Here is a 14,324-nt window from a genome sequence, read left to right as displayed (position 1 = left end):
GATTTTGGAAGACCTCCTTCAATCTAAACGCAGTGTTTCTCAACCTTGACAATTTTAAGGCATGTGGACTTCAACTCCCAGAATTTCACATCCAGCAATGCTGGCTGTGGAATTCTGGGAGTTGAAGTCCACATGCCTTAAAATTGTCAAGGTTGAGAAACACTGATCTAAAGCTTACTACTTTCAGGAATGTCTTAACCTACACCACTTACACTTGGAGTAGGGCCCTCTTAATCCCACTGGAATTTATTCTCTACCCTTCCGCCAACGCAGAACCTAACAAATCACAGGCAAAGCTTCCGCACGGCAAAAGCAGTCCCACATCGCGGAGGTGCTGCAATCGCTCTCATTGTTTCCGCCGTTGATCCCGGCAGCATAAAAGCGCGAGTCCGCCTCCAGCCGCATCTCCATCCGGGTAGCTGTGGAGGGGAGGCTCGGATAGTTCCCTCCCAGGCTCTGGAGTTCCTCCGAATATGGGGCCGCTTGCTCCAGAAGCAGATACACGGGGTCCCCATTTCGGAGTAGCCGATACGCGAACGCTTCAGGCTTCGGCGACCTCTGATCTCGACAAGACCCGGACAGAGGACGAGCAGCGACAGCGACGTTTCGCAATCAAAGGTCGCTGTCAGCGGCTAAGTTATGAATAAATGAAAAAGGGGGGCAATTCTGGGGACGCGATGTTGCCGAATTGAAAGGGGGTCTTCCTGAGTTTTTGAAAACCAGCTCTTAACTTCTGGAGCGGTCGGGAATTAGGCAAAGTCCTTCTGAGGTATCCTCAAGGAGCCGTTTTTGCACAGCGAGCGTCCCGCTACTTCATTGCTGCACGTGTTTCAGGGATTCAACCACATCTCACACGAAACCTGATTTCTTTCCATTAAAATCTGTTTCAGTAAGAACCCGATTCCTAAGAAACTCAGACGTCCTACCCAGGCGTTATCAGGAGACCATGGGATGTCTACTGCTTTTGATAGTGTAAAGTTCATCTTAATGGGACGGAGAAGGAAAGGGAGAGAAAAAAGTGTGTGTTTGTGTGTGTGCTGGAACTGAAATTATTTCAGCTTTGATTGCTATAGGTGGATTTAACAGTTCAGCTATTTTACCAGGCTCCCTGAATCTGGTGCCCTCCAGGTATATAATATTTTAATTTTTGAAACTTCCTCTTTTGGTTCCAGCGATTATGAAAATTGAGGGAAAGGTATCAAGCTTCAGTTTACCTTTTATTCTTAAGAAATAGCTGGAGAAGATGTGAATGCTTGAATAGTTTGCAAACTTATTTTAGATCGTTAAATCATGGGTCTTGATTAGAGTTGTGTTGTAATGTTTGCTTTATTAATGAAAAATTTTCATCCACAAAAAACAGTGCATCTAATTTAATTGGACATTGATTTATTCCTACATATGAATATTATTAGAACACGGGTCACTTTATTGAATTCTGAAGGGCAAACTTTCTTCTTCAGGAAGCTTAGAGCTAGATAAATCTCTGTTGGCTTAATTGACCAAAATAAACAAACAATAATTAGGTAGACAGTGTGAAAAATAGAGACAGAAGTAAAATTAAAAATAAAAACCTGATCTTCATTTTGAAAGATACGATGGAACTCTTTCTTTGATTGATGAATTTTGTATAGAGATTTTGTTTTGTGTGCAACCATTTTATGGACATGCAAATACTGGCAATGTCTTTTACAATCCAGATGCAGGCACAGTAGAAAGTTGAGTGGATTTTTCCCTTGGATGACTGTCTTTAATCACAGGCAAATTGTTGATTGTGCAGTAATACACTTTCATGGGTGAACTAATGAGATCAACATACACCGTACCTCTTTTCTAAAGAAAGGCTGATCTCATAAAATAAGAAAGATCCCCAAATAATGTATAACACTAATTCTTCTGATATAAAGACATTCAAATGGTAGTCTCAGCTGCTCAATGGGACAGTTTTATGGATTGAAAAAGATGGTTTTCTCTGATGGTTTTTCCTTCAGAGAAAGAAACTAGTGGTAGTAGTGTGTAGTAATGGCACCCAAACCACTAGGTGCTAGGTTATTATTTAATTGTACTTCTTACTATTCTTTCTCCCAGAGATAAGTTGTTTTGTTTATTGATAGGTGTAGAAAGCCAGACACATTCCACATTCACACTTCTGCACTCAGAATTTGTACCATGAACATATTTGGGACAGCCACTTTACATAATCTCCCCAATAATCTGGAGATTTTAAAAGCCACTTTGTGCTAATTAACAGAATAACAGAGCTGGAAGGGATCTTGGAAATCTTCTAGTCCAACCCTCTGCTCAGGCAGGAAACCCTATATGATGTCAGACAAATGGTTGCCCATTCTCTTCTTAAAAACTTCCAGTGATGGAGCATCTACCACTTCTGGAGGCAAGTCGTTCCACTGACAGTTGTTCTAACTGTCAGGAAATTTGCCCTTAGTATAGGTTGCTTCTCTCCTTGATTAGTTTCTATCCATTGCTTCTTGTCTTGCCTTTAGGTGCTTTGGAGAATTAGAATAGACCTGGAAGGGACCTTGGAGGTCTTCTAGTCCAGCCCCCCCGCTCAAGCAGGAGAACCTATACCATTTCAGACAAGAGACTGTCTAGTCTCTTCTTAAAAACCTCCAGTGATAGAGTGCCCATGATTTCTGAAGGCAAGCTGTTCTACTGGTTAATTTTTCTCACTGTTGGAAAGTTTCTCTTTAATTCTAGGTTGTTTCTCTCTTTGGTCAGTTTCCAACCATTGTTTCTTGTCTTATCCTCTGGTGCTTGGAGAATAATTTGACCCCCTCTCCTTTGTGGCAGCCCCTCAGACATTGAAATACTGCTGTCATGTCACCCCTGTTTCTTCTTTTCATTAAGTTAGACATGCACAATTCCAGAAACCATTCTTTATATGTTTTAGCTTCCAGTCCCCTAATCATCTCTGTTGCTCTTCTCTGTACTCTTTCTAGAGTCTCAGCATCTTTTTTACATTGTGATGACCAAAACTGGATGCAGCATTCCAAGTGTGGCTTTACCAAGGCGTTGTAACGTGGTATTAACATTTCACATGATCTTGATTCTATTTCTTTGTTAATGCAGCCTAGGACTGCATTGGCTTTTTTGGCAGCTGCAACACACTGCTGGCTCCTATGTAAGTGAATGTTCTCTAGGACTAGGACTCCAAGATACCTCCCACAATTACTACTATTGAGCCTAGTATCACTATACTATACCTGTGCATTTGGTTTTTCTTGCCTAAATGTAGTACCTTATTTTTCTCACCATTGAATTTCATTTTGTTAGATGGGGCCAATATTCAAGTCTCTCAAGATTCTTCTGTATCTTAAGCCTATCTTCTGGCGTGTTGGCTATTCCTGCCAGTTGGAATAACAATTCCAATTGCTATATCTCCTTTTGTTCTATTGGTTTTAACCTGTGTATTTATAATAAATAAGTGATTGCATGCATATTTTGACAATTGTGAGATTGGTAGTTTTTCTTCTAGACAGCACTCAAAGGCTTTTGCTTCAAAAAGAGATTTATGGATCTCCATTTTTCATGATACTATAAACTGGATCTGATAAGTTAATCTTTCCTTGCTTTCTATCTGTTGGCAGGTGGTGTTTTTCTTGCTACCATCGCTACTGCAGGAATGCTAGCAGGTTTTGGTATGACACTGGCTGTGACGAAGAAGAAAAGTCCCAATTGGTTCAATAAGGTTAGTTTATTTGAACTTCTTGTGCAATTCTGATAGTTCAAAAGTGTGTCAGAATGAAATAATAATTGTGGAGCAATATAGATATATCATACAAGATGATATATTATAGGATATAATACTATAGGTGCCTGCTAAGAGAACAGCTTTTTGGAGAAAAAAAAATCACAAAAAAATATAGTTAAAAAGGATCACATGACCATGGGGATGCTGCAAAGGTCCTAAATGTGAAAAATGGTCATAAGTCACTTTTCAGTGCCATTGTAACTTTGAACTGTTGTAAGTTGAGGACTACCTGTAGTTCTCTTAGACCAGGGGTCTTCAAACTTGGCCCTTTTATGACTTGTGGACTTCAACTCCCAGAATTCCTCAGTCAGCATGCCTGGCTGAGGAATTCTGGGAGTTGAAGTCCACAAGTCACAAAAAGGCCAACTTTGAAGACCCTTGTCTTAGACATATGAAACTGGTAGCCTAAAATAGCTACATAAGAGATTAAAAGTATTCTGCTAGGTGGTGAAGAACAGAAGTGCCCTGAGTTGATTTAAAAAAAAAATAAAGCCCTACAGGCAAACAATAACAAGCATATGTGACCAAAACTCTCTTAAAATAGTGTCTCCTTTTATCAATGAAGTCTTTTCTGTACCACTAAGGAAAAGCCCAAAATGTCTTTTTCCAGCCATTTTTTCAACACTTGTCTTGAGGTTCTAAATAGCTTTTGTGTAGATCATATGACAGCTTTTTACTATGAATGACACACTTATCTGAGTATTTTATTCCCTCAAGGAGTTCTCTCATGAGCAGACATTCCTGAGCTAATAAGCCCAAGTCAGCAGTTTTCCATTATCGTTCTTCTGAGGCATTCATTTTTTCAGAAATTCCCATATTATGTTTCATTTTAACTCTCTCTTATGATAAAAAAACTGAAAAATTTCTTCGATGTATTATCTCTGAATTCTTATCCTATATATAACAAAATCAATTGCTGGGGGTTGTTTTACAGAGGAGAGGGCCATTTATGAAAAGATTCAACAAATAATAAAATAAACATTTAAAATAATAATATCAATATCAGACACTGTAACAGTAATCTAGTTTGGTAATTTGTGTTACTATGACCAGTTCTCCAAATTGTACCTCTAAAGTACCTTTGGAGGTTGGCTCTCATTAATAACTCTCTTTAAGTTACTTAAAGGTCTGGTAAAGTTATTTAATTGTTGAGAAAGTTGCTGAGAATAAAAACATTCATGGACCATACATTTATGAATAATGCTGGCCCATTTTTATCTGTCTTTAGAACATATAGTTTATTAACGGTCCTGTAAAAGAAATTGGAAACTTACATGTTGATAATCTCAAAGGTGCTTTTTCAAAAGGCAACTGGACTCTGTTTTTCCTTGAAGATGTTTCGCTTCTCATCTAAGAAGCTTCAGTTGTGAAAACCGATGAAGATTCTTGGATGAGAAGCGAATGTCTTCATAGAAAAACAAAGAAAGTCCAGTTGCCTTTTGAAAAAGCACCTTTGAGACAACCATGACCTAGGTGACTGAGATGTTGATAGGTTAATATTCTTTAATTGCCATGTGTATATTAACCAATCTTTAAAGGATATTTTAGAAGAAGAAATACATATATTCCTCTCCTGTAACCATAATATTTAGTGGCATTAGTGGAGAAATTAAGAGCCTTTACATACTCATAAGGGAAAGTTAATATTATCATTATATGAATTCTTCAGTGCTTTTTATTTGTATAAGTACACAGTAATCTGTTTTCCATCACTTAAAATATATATTATTCTAGGGTGTAATTGCCACAGCAGCTTTGCCAGAAAGTGGCTCTTCCCTTGCTTTACGGGCCCTTGGATGGGGTTCACTCTATGCTTGGAGTGGAGTTGCATTGATCAGCTTTGCTATCTGGAAGGCTTTGGGTGTTCACAATGTAAGTATCTTCAGTTAATGTTGCATGCTTTGGTGCTTTAGAAATTCCATAAATTCAATGAGCACTTAGACATTTTTATTTATGTAGGCAGCCTTGTATGTGTGAATCTTTTTTAGGGGAAAATTAGTGAGAATACTGAACTGTATAAATCCCACTCCTGGGTTGCTCAATAAAATGAAGAACCAGTAGACACCCACAAAGAAGGAAACTTGTAAAACTGGAGGAATGAATTAGATTTTAAAAAAGGATAAATATGGAAAAATAGTTAAATATGTATAAAGTTGAGATTTGTTTGTTTTAATTGCAACTTGGTGAGTCCATTGCAGGAAACTATGGTGTTTGGGAGGGCTAGGTTAGATATGTGAATACAGCTATTATGATTTGTTTGCTTATTTATGAAATTAGTATGCCCCAGATCTTTCTAGACTCCTGATGGGTTACAATAACAAAAGTCCTACAATATAGTAAGCTTAAATATCCAGGATAAATATCCTCCTCCAATCAACACTCCCCCCCACTTATGTTTATGACTTACTACAAAGTATGAATCCAAGTAATAGCGATTTATTCAACAAACTATGGTTTAGCATGATGTGTTCTTTATATTTACGTAATGAGAATTGATTCATACAAAAGGCTTTTGCTCTTTCTCCGCAAAAGTGGTTAAGCATACCCCTGCTGGATGAAGCCAAGGCCCATCGTGGTTTAGCATTTTCCTTCTTATAATGGCCAACGATCAGAAAATTGGCTTACAATTCCTGATTTGTTTAGGAGTAACATATTTTAAACACCATGTTAACTTGACTCTTGCTGGTCACTTCCTAAATTGTTCACCAGCTAATAGGAGAAGATAAACAAGGATAACTAGACACAGCTTTTCAAAGCAAGCTTGCCTGGGAACAGTTTACATATTGTAAAAAGATAACCCTGTATTTTGTAGCCTCTTTGTTTCACAGAAAGCTTCAAGTTGAAATCTGTAAAAAAGACAGATTTATTAAGTGAGATAGGTTTCCATAAATAATACATTTTTAAGGCAGTTTATTCAGGTTCTTCCCCCACCCTCATCCCCTTGCAGTGCAGTATGTAGAACTACTACACTAGTAATCTTTATTATATCAGGGCAACCAAACTGAGCCTATAAAAAATCTGGATCACTAAAGGGCAAGAAAGAGTTAGAAAATTGATACCATCTAGTGGCCATCTGCACTTTGATTGTGTAGATCTGGTAGCAGTAATTATCAGTACATGGTTCAATATTCTTTTTTAAAACAAGAACCGAGGTGGCGCAGCAGTTAGAGTGCAGTTAGAGTGCAGTACTGCAGGCCACTTTAGCTGACTGTGTTCAGCAGGTCAGCGGTTCAAATCTCACCGGCTCAAGGTTGATTCAGCCTTCCATCCTTCCGGGGTAGGTAAAATGAGGACACAGATTGTTGGGGGCAATGTAAATATATATATACATTGCTTACTGGTGTACACCGCTTAGAGAGTGCTTGCACTTAAAGCAGTATATAAGTCTCATAAATAAATAAATAAATAAATAAATAAATAAATAAACAAACTGAAATTTAAATTTTGTAGCAGCCCATGGAGATGGAGGGAGTTGCTAGCAATACAGAATATTTTATCTAGTAACTGCTTATAAAGATTTAGCAGTAATTATGTAGTTCTCAGGGGAATATAACAGCGGCTGCAAGATTCAGATTACTATTTTGCAAATAAAAAAAGTATTCTTATAAAAAACATCTATTTGCAGAGTTTGGTTTATTTTTTTAAATAATTATATGCTCCTCCATCTCATAGCATTGACACTGAGTGATATATAGGAACATGGTATAATCTGATAGCACTGATTTTCTGTAATCTATGCGAATGAGCCAATATTCTGCCCAATATTGAAATTCTTTAATTCTTCTCTGGTACTCTGAAATGTGGGAACAGCATAATCTGTCCACTTCTTTTATCTTGAGCAATATTTTTGCCACATTTTTCAAATATTGGAATAGTGACAACAATCTGAAGCAAGGCAAAGAAAGATAAAAATAACCTCCAGTGGATTTCTTTTAGCTCCATATTGCTGATTTTTAGTCATGTTACAAAGAGATATTTTTACTTCAGTTGAGTCTGAAACTATCACTGACTGGTTTGACTACTTTAGTAATAATGTTGATTTTTATAAAATCATATTAAATAACTTTGTCTGCAGGATATTGGTTTATTAAAGTTTCTTTTGATCTCAGGAAACTGGGTAGGACATATTACTTGGACGATAGACTGAGAATTGTTTTTTGAATCCCCCAAAACCACAGTGGCATGCTACTTCTGTATTTTTTAACTGAAATAAATGTGTACATTTACTTTTTTAATTGGTTCATCCAAATAATACTTGACAGAATAATAGAATAACATCACCTAGAAATGTCCTTGCTATATGGGAATGTGAGTGTGTGTAGGTAAAATTGTAAAATAATTGCAAAGGTGAAGTTATTGAAAAAAATAAAAAGTCAGATAGGATTCAGGAACAGAAAAAAAGAATTATCCTTAAATTCTGGGTACACCACTTTTACAAACTTCTGCAGGATGTTCCCCACCGTCAAATCATAGCCATTTGTGCACAACTCAGATTAAGGGTGAAGAGTCTGTGGTGCTTTAGATGTTGCTGAATTGCAAATCCCATCATTACAATGAATGGAGCTTCTGGAAAGTGTGGTTGAGCAGCACCTGGAAGATTGTACTGTATTTAACTCTTCACATGGCTATGTTATTAGTATAGTGTTTGTTTTATTTCTCCTGTGAATCTGAAAAAAACCAGTAAGATGTTTGCATGCAAGGTTTTACACCTAACACATAGATTGTGGTGGTTAGCTACAGGTGCTTTGGGAGTAAATGTTGTTTGCCCCAAATGGATAGGCAAACTAGCAGACCCAACTGCATACCGGAAATATCATACAAAAGACATAGGCAGTGCTCCCTGAAGAAATTAAGAGCCAATTAACAGATTACATCACCATAGATTAGCTATTTAGAAAAATCTTGATGTGAGAAAAAATGCCATTAAAAAAAGTGTTGCCATACTTCCTTTTTAAAGTCAGGTCTGAAAAGAAAAAGAAGCATTTTCTCGAGTAAGAGCTTTAGGGGTGTTGGAAGTTCACTTTTTATTGCATAAGTAGAATTTGGATCTGTTAAACTGATGTATTGTTCTCTGAGGTAGTAAAAATTATGGAAGTGATAATGCTCTGGGGAAGAGGTAAGCTTTGTTGCTCAGGGCCATCAGCATATATTTCTAAAAAAAAAACAGCTGATGCTTTAAAGCTGCATTAGCTGCATGAGATGAAAACGCAATTTGATTGTCTTGACGTACAGTTTTCATTCCCCAAGGCCGTAAAAAAAAGGTCCTAACTGCCTCAGCAGGATCCTCATTGCTGCTGAATTGAAATGCTTAGAATTCACTGGAGCTGATCAGCATTTCCCCCAGCAGAAATTGGTGTTTGGTGCCCCATACTTTTTATACCCATAGTTCATGTTATGCATGTTCATTGATCTAAGGAAAGATTGGAGGCTCAGTGTATCGGGTGTATACTGTAAGAGCTGCTTCTCTACTCAGTTGAAAAGATGATGTGGCACAGATGAAGTTTTATTGGGACAAGGCGGAGAACCTGGGAGGCAGGCTGGGGAAGGAATTTTACCATTAGAAACCTGGGCTCTGCAGGACTATGGCATTCCAGTCCAAAAATCACCTTCCTGAGGCTTTCAGTCATCTCAGCTGCCTAGTGGGGATGATGAAGTAGGCTTGCAGAGATGTGATGTCATCTAAGAATGGTCCAAAGGCTGCATGTGAAGGTAATCTTAGATCAGGGGTTCTCAACCTTGGCAACTTTAAGACTTGTGGACTTCAACTCCCAGAATTCCTCAGCCAGCAAGTCTTAAAGTTGCCAAGGTTGAGAACCCCTGTCTTAGATTGGATTGACAGTGCTTAACTATAGCAGGTTTTATTTTGCTTTTATTTAGTATCTTAGGTAAACACAGCAATTGTGGTTTAATCATGGATGACAAACATTTAGCATATATGAGTCCAGCCTTCCATCTAGTATGCATCTTCTCGTATAGCAGTGGTTTTCAACCTTTTTAATGCCGCGACCCCCAACCAGTTGTAAGTCGAGGACTACTCAACCGGTCGTAAGTCGAGGACTACTCAACTGGTGCAGCACTGTTTGCAGAATGGGACTTTTGGCGGGCTCACCAGGGCAGAGACAGCCTGGACAATTCCTATTGGCTTTTGAAAGCCAATAGAATTAGACTCTAATAAAAGGGAGTAGCACAGCTAAGGAAAAGGGGGAAAAAATGGCGGACTGCGTTGTTTGGCGACCCCCGTGAAATGGTCGTTTGACCCCAAATGGAGTCCCGACCCACAGGATGAGAACCACTGTCATATAGGAAATAGAAAACAAGAAGCTCCAAAATTTTATTTTTGAGGTGTAAACTATTCTAAACTGATCAGGGAAAATAACTTCAGCACAAAGATCACATACACTTATCGCCAGCTGAACCTGAAGAGGAGTCTTACAAGGAGCAATACCTGGTAAGGTATATAAGAAAAAATAATCTGGTGTTTCTTTAAATTGACCATCTGTCAGATGGAGGTAGGATTATGAAAAAAATAATTTGGCTACCAGAAGACATTTAGCAATCATATTCGGTAGCTACATTATGAGTCATGATGATGACAACAGCTGTTTAAACCAAAAGGTAATGAGAGAGAAAATTGGAATGGTCCCCAGCCCAACCCCTAAAGACATTAGTCATCAACATTGTTGGCACAAATGTTAGAATGGATAGGATAACTGTAGGTGTTCTGATTGACTTAGATAGTCTAGGACCTTCAGAGACGGAGCATTGTGTCCATTATCATTAAGTAGCCTTTCATAAAATAAATCTTACTAGGGAAATTAAGATTTTCATTAAAATGAAAAATAAAAACAAGCAATGCTCCAGGAATTTATCTTGGAAGCAGTTGAAGGAAATGCCTTAGATTAGAAAGACCTCGTTGCACTACAGCTACATCTGCTGGCAGGAGAGGAAATAGGAGAAGCTTCACAGATTTTTTTTTTTCCTTTTAGATTTTGATGCATTGTTGTTCTTTATCATCTCATACAAGGTAACATAATTGAAAAGATGTTGCATTTTAAATATTCAGAATTTTAATAAATCAGGACATGAACTAGATATAAAACTTTTAAAAGTGTGCACTTTATACTAAATTGCCTTGGGAGCAGATGCTGAAACAATGGGAAATCATAGACCTGTTTAACCAATTTTCTGTTTCAAATGAAAGAAGATGAAAACGTTCTAAAGAAGAAGATGCTATAGGTTAAAAATAAATCTGGACCAGGATTATGATGTAAATCTAGAACTATTATAGATTCTCTGTGCCAGATTGAATTCACAGTCTGGAATGACCATGTACTCCAGTGCTTCTCAACGTTTGTGTGACGGCGACCCCCGTCACACAAACGTTCTGCGCATGCGCCGGGCCGCGTGCATGGGGGCGGGCCTCCCACGTGTGGCGCGCATGTGCGCCGCCGCCCCATGTGCGATGCGCATGTGTGACGCCCCCACACGCGGTGCGCATGCGCGGCGGCGCCCCCATGTGCGACGCGCGCACGTGGGGGCTCCCCCCATGCGCGGCGCGCGTGCACGATGCTGCCCCCATGCGCGGCGTGCGTGCACGGCACCGCGGAAAATGGCGGATCACCGCCTTTGGCGACCCCCGAAAAATGGGCGATCAACCCCAAATGGGGTCGCGACCCATAGGTTGAGAATCGCTGATGTACTCAGTTTTTCTACCCAGTATTGTGATGCGGGGTATAGACTGCTTCTCCTCAACTTTGCTAGTGCAATTACTTAATCCTTTTATGATTAGATTTGGTCATTACTATATCCATTGCTTCTTCACTAAACACAGTGCCACCCCAGAAGATGTCTCAGAAGTACTAGCTAGTCAAGAATGCCATCTCCGTCAAGTTCTTTTTGGCAGCCAGATGTTGAGATCATGTGATTCCCTTAGTGTGTATATTGGCTACTTCTGTTTATGACAAGATGTTGATTTTCCTTAGAGTTCTTAACTTCTATGGTGTACATCTGCCTATCTTTAACGATCCATTAATGAGAGGTACACAATGATATTGTTTGCTAAGGAACATCTGATGCAAAGTAGCTGAGAACTTTCTCTGCTCCATTTCTTGAAACATGGAATTCCCTCTTTGAGAAGCAAATCTGTATTCTTCTACCATTCTTTTCTGGCACTTGAAAGCAATTCTTTTCCAAGACTGCTTTAATTTACTGGCTTTTAAATTTGATAATTCTTTCTGTCTCCTGCTTATGTTTTTTTTGTCTTGGTCTACCTGGTTTATTTAATGATTAGCTTAGGAATCAGGGGTTCTCAACCTTGGCAACTTTAAGACTTGTGGACTTCAATTCCCAGAATTCCTCAGCCAGCTTTGCTTTGCTGGCTGAGGAATTCTGGGCGTTGAAGTCCACAAGTCTTAAAGTTGCCAAGGTTGAGAACCCCTGGCTTAGGTGAAAATAGTTTTTCTCTAACCTGGTACAGGTAGTCCTCAACGTACAACTACAATTGACCCCAACATTTCCATTGTTAAGCAAGACAGTTTTTGAGTTTTACCTCATTTTGTAACCTTTCTTGCCACAATTGTTGAATGAATCGTTTCAATAGGTTAGTAACATAGTTGTTAAGTGAATCTTGCTTTCCCAGTGACTTTGCTTGTCAAGAGGGTCACAAAAGGAGATCATACTACCTTGGGACTCTGCAACCGTCACAAATATATGCCAGTTCCCAAGTGTCCGGAATTTGATCACATGACCACAGGGATGTTGCAATGGTTATAAGTGTGTAAAATGGACATAAGTCACTTTTTTTTGAAGGGTTGTAACTTTGAATGGTCACTAAATGAATGCTTGTAAGTCGAGGACTACCTGTATGTTGTGTTGTATGGCAAAAGTACAGTGTGGTGTATAGGAACAGACGACATTGAGAAAAAGAAGAAAATAAAGGATGCAAATACATTACGGCTTTTCTACTCTAGAAAAGCATAGCATAGGTTTTTTTTGTTTTTGGTTTGTAAAAGACAAGAACATGTCTCAAAATCTGCCAAGATTCTGTATTGCTAAAATCAGAATAAAGTATTCACCAAATCCAAAGTGTAAAAACTGCTGTGCGTCAGCATTTCCTTCCTGACTATTCAGAACAGGGTCAGTTTGTTTGCAAATTTACTATGAAAGATGAATTGTACAAAAGTTCTTATGTCTTAAAGTCAGCAAAGAATTCCCCCCCCCCTTTTTTGGGGAATAACTGCAGTCTAATTGCAAGGATTTTCGCAAATGTGTTACTTGAAAGGAACATGCATAATCGTTGCAATCTTTGTGCCAGTTTTAATTGAGTTGCCATACAATGATAATAGCTACATTATATCAACAGAAGAACCACTTGATAGAAATGTGTAATAGTTTTCCAGCAGTTACAGCAGAATTGTCCTAATTTATTTTTAGCCAGAGGAAATAAGCAATGTATCTTTGTATTTAATTAAAGCTGCGGTTGTAACATTTGCCAGCTGCAGAAACATTTCTGTAATCTGCCTCACCTAGCTAATGTTTTTGTTAAAGATAAAAAAAGAAGAAACAAAAAACGTTCATAATTTGTAGTGGTCTATGGCAATTAGAAAACAACATGAAATAAGTAATGAAGACTCTTTTCATTACGATAGTCTTCATAAATCAGTTTTGTAGTGCCTTCACAAAGCAGATACTGGCATTTATTTTATAGCAAGGATGAGTCATAAAATATTTATGATCTTTAAAAATATATATATAATGAGGACTGCACATGAACAGATGGTGGGTGCATGCCAGGATGGGGAAGGATTCTGTGACCTTATAATATATCGTCTTTGTGACAAAATTCATAACATCTTTGTTTTGTATACATACATTAACCTTTAGAACTGCTGTGAATAGGAAGGCATTGACTACTACCACTGGGTCTAATTAAAAGGGAAGTTAATTGTTTAACCTTATTTGTTATATTTACAGCCTCCCCTATTTTGTAACCCAGGGTTTTTCCCAGGGTTTAAGAATCAAAACATTTTAACAAAATGAAAAAAAAAATCAGAAAGTTTTCAAAAGCGAAGAAACTACAGCAGGTGTTAAGTATGCCAAATAAAACAGAATAGAATAGAATTCTTTATTGGCCAGGTGTGATTGGACACACACAAGGAATTTGTCTCCAGTGCATAAACTCTCACTGTACATAAAAGCAACAAATGATAAATCATGATCATAAACATAATACAACCATCATAAATCATAAGATACAACACTCAGTGAGAGTCATAAGATACTGAATAAAAAGCAATCAATATAAATCATAAAATACAAACAACAAAGCTGATAGACATAAGATGCTAAAGGAATAGGTAAATAGGAAAGATGAGAAGGATAATAGTAATAATTCAGCCCTACTACATGGTTTGATATCCTAAAACAATGTTGTGGGAATTATGGTCTCCATGCAGCTTTGATGTCATCAGTGACCTAGGCAGGAGAAAAACACGCTGTAGTCAGAAGCTCTGATTGTGGCATATCTTGTCCGGAAACCAGCATATGAGTTTGTGTCCCA

The 14,324-nt window shown here is 38.2% G+C and overlaps 1 protein-coding gene across 2 annotated transcripts in view; it reads left to right on the top strand.

Annotated features, from left to right (window-relative positions):
• Positions 1 to 396: 396 nt before the first annotated feature.
• TMEM242 (transmembrane protein 242) overlaps positions 397 to 14,324 on the top strand; it is a 33,669-nt gene continuing 19,741 nt past the window's right edge. Inside the window, exons 1-3 of one of the 2 annotated variants that reach the window (XM_039358269.1) lie at positions 397 to 618; positions 3,603 to 3,703; positions 5,501 to 5,638. In XM_039358269.1, the coding sequence (XP_039214203.1) occupies positions 474 to 618; positions 3,603 to 3,703; positions 5,501 to 5,638 (384 nt within the window). In that variant the 5' untranslated portion in view covers positions 397 to 473. The remainder of the gene's footprint in view (positions 619 to 3,602; positions 3,704 to 5,500; positions 5,639 to 14,324) is intronic. The other variant, XM_039358268.1, reaches the window with a different exon arrangement.

The sequence above is a fragment of the Crotalus tigris genome, unplaced genomic scaffold (assembly GCF_016545835.1).
Source record: "Crotalus tigris isolate CLP2741 ecotype Arizona unplaced genomic scaffold, ASM1654583v1 scf7180000019007.31208882:3723066, whole genome shotgun sequence".
Lineage (NCBI taxonomy): Eukaryota > Metazoa > Chordata > Lepidosauria > Squamata > Viperidae > Crotalus > Crotalus tigris.
Note: the sequence above shows the minus strand (reverse complement) of the source record. Positions and strands in the feature narration are given on the sequence as shown.